At 38.8% G+C, this 6000-nt stretch overlaps 1 protein-coding gene across 1 annotated transcript in view; it reads right to left on the bottom strand.

The window, feature by feature from the left end:
• Window positions 1-525: 525 nt before the first annotated feature.
• Window positions 526-6000, bottom strand: part of RNASET2 (ribonuclease T2) — a 29325-nt gene continuing 23850 nt past the window's right edge. Inside the window, exons 8-10 of the mRNA XM_026062797.1 lie at window positions 5668-5713; window positions 5386-5460; window positions 526-2973 (exon numbers count right to left, since the gene is read on the bottom strand). Coding sequence (XP_025918582.1) covers window positions 2782-2973; window positions 5386-5460; window positions 5668-5713 — 313 coding nt within the window. The 3' untranslated portion in view covers window positions 526-2781. The remainder of the gene's footprint in view (window positions 2974-5385; window positions 5461-5667; window positions 5714-6000) is intronic.

Raw genomic sequence — 6000 nt, 5'->3', positions numbered from 1 at the left:
GTATCAATATATCACCCTCACTAATGTTACCCATTACTGGCTGGTCAGTAGTGTGCAGACACTGCTGGCTGTTGGTCTCAGAGACAGGAACTGAACAGAGGAATTTCAGCCTTCTGGAGCTTAACCCAGCTGTAGTGCCCTAACTCTGTCCTGTGCCTCTGAGTATTACAACCACATCATGGCACACAGTAGTGTCAATAACAAAAGAGAGTAAAGCTCTGCATGGAATCCCAAATGGTACAATGAGAAACTCGGAATTGCTCACACAGAAGTGGAAGAACTCCATTTACCTGAATTCACTCCTGATATGCAAAGTCCAGTAACAGAAAACTCAGGGAACAATTTCATCGATTTTTTCAGTTCTATGCATTTAGCACATTGTTTAAATTTGGGCTCACAACAGGTGATCAAAAAACTTCAAAAAAACCCCCAGTCTGATTAGAAGACCATGGAATTAAAATATATTTTTCTGAATTTAACACTTAATAAAAAATTTAAATAGGACTCTAAAAGTAGCAGGCCATGTTTCTGTCATTATATACATATATTTTTTATTAGCTTTTGAGCACTGACAATTTCTTAAACAATACCAGCACAGTTCCTGAATAAAGCAATCCAGTACTACTGCTCTTGGCTGAAAACAGATGTGCTTTTATATTCAATATACACACAAACATACATACATACTGAAATTTTAGAAAGTGCTGTCTGCAAAGTTTCCCTCTTATTATTAGAACATGAGACATAATTATTAAAACTAACCCTGGAGAAACTATTGAATCATCACAACATTTCCAAAAAGCAACATATTTTTCCTGTTTTGCTACCTCTCCGAAAGGCATGTCCAAAACAATACTGATAAGCAATAGATTATTTCTGGTCTTTGATTCAACTTTGTGTGCTCAGAATGCATGCAGAGTTCCCACCGAGTTCAGCTGGAGCACTACAGACGTAATCAACAGCAGGAGTCATCCTGTTAGACTTTGTTGAAAAAAGATTTAACAGGGAAATTCAGCCTTACCATCCAGAAGTCACTCAAAACCACCTATCAGAGTTAATATAATCAAACAGCCCTTGAAGCCAGTTCACCCCAAAACATGAGCCTACTTAAAGTAACAGTGAATTCATTGCTATATATGCCAGGTACCACAGGTTACATTCTGAGCCCTTTCCTTTCAAAATTCTCCATTTGTGACCAGTAAGATCAATTTCAAATACTTCTAATAAGACCCTAATGGTGGAGGGGGAAGAACAGGCTATTCCTGAACAACTGGGTTGATTTTAAAGGCTGTATAGCATACTTTAAAAATACATTATGTTAGTATATTCCCCCTCTTAGGAGGGAAGACAAATTTTGAAAGAGAAGCCCTCGCTCCCCTGAAAGGCACAAGGGAGTGCAGAACACACTCCTTTACTGTATTTCCTTTCTTTTTTTTAAAGCAAGAGCTCTGGGTTTCTAAAGAGAGGACTCAAAAAAATTGACAGCATTCTGGAATGGCAAGGTAACAGACCCTTAAATGAATGGTGGTACAGAGAGAGTGGCAGCAGAAAATGAGAGTATATATGAATGGTTTTCAAAACCAAAATGACATAGTAATTTTTGTTCCTAACACTGCATTTCATGTTTTTCAAGTAACATTTTTCTAACAGATGGTTCCTTGAGCCATAATTTCTTTGAGAGACAATTTGGGACACTTGCATCAACACAGCTCTGCATAGTGGCTGTTATCCAAATTTGGTCCCATTTGGAAACTTTTAGCTTTGTTGCACATAATTAATTATTATTGGATGGAGATGCACTATTGCCAACATTTGTACTTTTCACTGAAAATCTTGTAGTATTTACTGTTTTCCCTATAAAAAGCTGTTTCGTGGAACCAAGTGATTATGTGAAAATCTCATATTTTTAAATGAATTTCAGGCACTCACACCTGTGTAGAAGTGCTAAATGCTCAGATGAGATGAAAAATTAAGAACAAATATCATGTTTCTATGGCATAACATTATTTTCCTATACTAGCACATAATTGTAAGACTGGTAGTTCTTCAYGCGTGTATGGACTTATTGAGGCAAACTCAAGTCTAAGAATAGGAGAGCCTGCAAATAAAAAGAGTCTTGGGGTCCTGAGAAAGACACCCATAACCAGAGGTGCCAAAAGCTGGTGAATGTTATTTCATTCACTAAGAAGTTGTGCAAAAGTTTTCATCTTTGGTCCTCAGTGACCTCTGGGTAAGAAAAGGTTTAATGCCTCAGAGGATGTGGCCTCTGTTCAGTACTTCTGGAGAGCAAGTTTACAGAAAGCAGTGGGTATTCGGTTTGGAAAAAGACCTCCAGGCAGGTCTCGAAGTTCTTCTGTATAACAATATTTTTTTCCCAAGAAATTGTCATCTCATCTCAGAGAGATGAGCATCCTTTTGGAACAAAGGATGGCTTAATCCCCCTGGCGCACTGGCAAAAAATAGAAGAAAGTGGCTAATGTGGCAGACAGCATTGATTCAACTGTAAGTGAGCCGAAAAAATCCAGACAAAAATGGAAATCAGATTCCGACTCCATCAATACCAGAACAACAATTCAAGACTTCAGCCTATTGTAGCAGATAATACAATGTGGACCGTTATCCTTTAACAGGAAAAGGAGCACATTCTGCCTCCAGCAGAAATCCTCACAGCACGCCAATGATAATGGACAGGTTTTGGTAATATTGCTAAGTCAAGACTGCTTTCTAAGGTATAATGCTTAAAGGGTTTTTGTTTAAAAAGTTTTTCAAGCTCTTGTGGTTTCACTTGTGACGTTGGACCTGTGAAGGATAGTAGGTAGGGAGAGTATCATCGCAGACAGACAACTCCCCCGTTCCAAGCTGCAAGTCAGCCTGCATCCACTTGGATCCACCCTTCGATTCTGTGCAGTTTTTCAGCTCCAGTTTTTTGGTGAAGCAGAATTCAATCTGGCCAATTGTTTGTGCTTTTTCACCCTAGAGACAGGAAGAATGAGATCAGCTTGTTGTGGAGAAGAAAACAGACTAATACTTCAGATATATTTGCCTTAGTTACAGTACACAGTAGTGCTTATTTGTAGGTTTGCCACTTGAAAAATGTGAGGCAGAGACAGGTAATAGAGGTATCCACTCTGAACAGCTTATAGCACACACTCGTCTTTAAGGAACAAGCACACAAGGAAACACATTCCAACATCACAATTCAGTAATGTTTTGGGGAATCTGACTAGTAAGTCTCACTATGAAATGTTGTGACACAGATTATCTTAGCATTTATCAAGTCTGCACAGTACACAGAAGCTGTTCATCTTAATGATGAGCTCTGGCTGAATTCTGGGAATATTAAAGGAAAAGTCTGATCTGGAAAGCCTCCTTTCACCAGCCCTTCCATAGCAGGATGGGAATTGAGGCAAATAAAGTTCTCCAAAACAGAGAAAGGAAAAGTTTTACAAAAACTTTTACTGAGAAGAACAGAAAAGCAGTCTGTCAAAAACAGCTGACATCATTTTTGAACTGCAGGACAGATGAGGAAGAAAGATGTTGGCCATAAAAAAGGAAAGGCGGCATGGAAGCCATATGCGGAAAGGAGATTATGAGAAAAGCCCAAAGAATGGGCAGGTGTGATGAAGAAGTGCATGTGGAAAACATTGTTTTTGAAACTGCTAAGCAGAACAAAATCTATGTACAAAAGAAAAGTGACAGTGGGGTTTTTCTGTTTGTTTGTTTGTTTTTAAGAAACCTAAGAACACAGCAAATGTGTAACATATTTCAGGCATCAGAGGTCCCTAATAAGGCAGCCTCCCACCTCAGGCAACTACAAGGCTGAATCTCTGAAAAGGGCCATCTTTAAATAACTGAAGTGTCCTTTTTCCTCTCCATCACCCATTAGCTTCAGCTGTTAAGCACAGGAGACTCAAACTGTTAAATTACTTTCACATAATTTGAACTGTATCCTGATTATACTAAAAGCAATGGTAGAACTACAGTGAATATAAACAGAGCTAAAATCTGGGTTTTGTGTTAGCTCTGTATTTCTTCAATATCAAGAGATGGGCGAGTGTGCAACTGACATTCAACCCATACTCTTTTGGTGCTTAACTAATTTAAATATAAGTTAAAACTAATTCAAAATATATAGTTCTTTTTCACGCAAAGCAACATCTGAGCACAAAAGCCTCAGAGCATTGCTAAAGCAAATTAACCGACAACACAAGAGCTATTAAACACCAACAGCAGCTGTATCTTGGCGAGTTTTCGTAAAACTGCTGTCTGTGTATTTGCAATAACTCTGCGAAGTGTTTTGTAGTAAACCACTTATCAAACTGAGAAAATAAGGGGCCCCTTGTAAGAGGAAGAGCTATCTTCTCCCTTTAAAAAAAAAAAAAAGAGAGAGAGAGACACCTCACTGAAACAGGAAAGCGAGTGCTACACAGCCTACCCATGTAACTGTCTGGAGTATTATTTTGTTTCTTCAAAGGCACTTTGGGTTCAGATTTGTGGACTTGTATTTTTGGCAGTGGCACACTGTCTGTGTACCATGTTTTCCACTGCATTGTGACTCACAGCTCAATCACTGGCAAGGAAAGGTAAAGAGAGATGGAAGTTTTAGACAACGTTCCTGGAAAGAAAAGACTATGGTCATCTTGAGCTACACTGAAGCTCAAAATGCCTTTTTATACATCTTCAGGTAGGGTTTTTGAGAACAGCCTCAGAGACAAGCTTCTGAATTGCTTTACTTCTGAGGGATTCTGTTCACTCAGTAACTTCTTCAAGCAGAATATATGAACCATTCCCAGTGAAGGAAAGACAACCACCACTTTGATGGGTAGTACATTTGTCAAGACTTGCGGTCAAAGGCTCCTTTCCAATCGCAGCTGTTAGTCCTAAGAATTTCCTTCATGGTTATTATGGTTTAGCAAGAGCAACAGAGAGTACTCAACTACAGCCTCACCTCTAGCCTGATTGTTTCAGCATTCACCCAAAAGCTGCAAAAGAGATGCAGGTTCAAGTCCTTTGAGATGAAGAGGGCTTTCAAACCCAGTGCTCCCATTTTCTGGGCAAGTATACTAACAACAAGGTCATTAGATGAAGAGTGGGCACTTCCTTCATTAGTTGTATTTATGCATTAAAAAAAGGCTCCGGCAACAGTAACATAAGCTGAACTCAATGATGCCAGTGCGTAGGCAACATTTTTTTGAACTTGACTCTAAGAATTCAGCAATATCTAATTTGCAAAGAGCTGCAAACACAAAGAATACACAGACCTAAGTTTCCACATGCTGAAGATCTGTTACTCTTTTTTTTTGCTTTTGTTATTTGATAAACAAGGTTTGTTTTTAAAAAAAGTTTTTTTTGTTATTGTGTGGGGTTTTATTTAAATTTTTTTACCTCTTCTGGAGGAAGACATTGGATCTTTGGTGTTACACCATAAAAACTTGAGAGAGCTTCTTTTATGGCAGTCATCTGAAAAATTAAAAAGCTTGGATAAATTAAGAAGTCATTAGCACTCTTCCAACAGTTCCCACATTTGTGAGTTAACAACTCTTAGATAAAGCACAACTCTAAAGAACTAWACAATTAAAAGAGATCACTTCCTCTTTAGAAATTACTTGACTTCTGCTGAGAAAAGTACATACGCATGATTTTGTTTTATGAAAGATTGCCTCTTACCTGGTAATACGTACTGCCTGGCTTTATTCCAGCTTTCAGGAGACAACTGAAACAAAGATAAAACACTTTCCATAATTCTTGTATGCTAATATGACTTTGTAACCACTAGGTAAATGGACAGACTTAGTGAGAACCTGGCACACATTACAATGAGGGGGAGCAAGGGAAGCTTGTTCTCCACCCTCTGCCATGCCTAGGTGAGGCTCCCTTTTCTGAGAGGCCTCTTCGCCACCYTACTTGGCAGGGTCACCAAGAACTCCCTACCCTATCTATTCAGAAGAGCTGAAAGAGGCAAGTCTTCAGACATAGCTAGGGAGAGGAAAGTACTGTTTT

This window comes from Apteryx rowi, unplaced genomic scaffold (assembly GCF_003343035.1).
Source record: "Apteryx rowi isolate R43461 unplaced genomic scaffold, aptRow1 scaffold_193, whole genome shotgun sequence".
NCBI lineage: Eukaryota > Metazoa > Chordata > Aves > Apterygiformes > Apterygidae > Apteryx > Apteryx rowi.
Note: the sequence above shows the minus strand (reverse complement) of the source record. Positions and strands in the feature narration are given on the sequence as shown.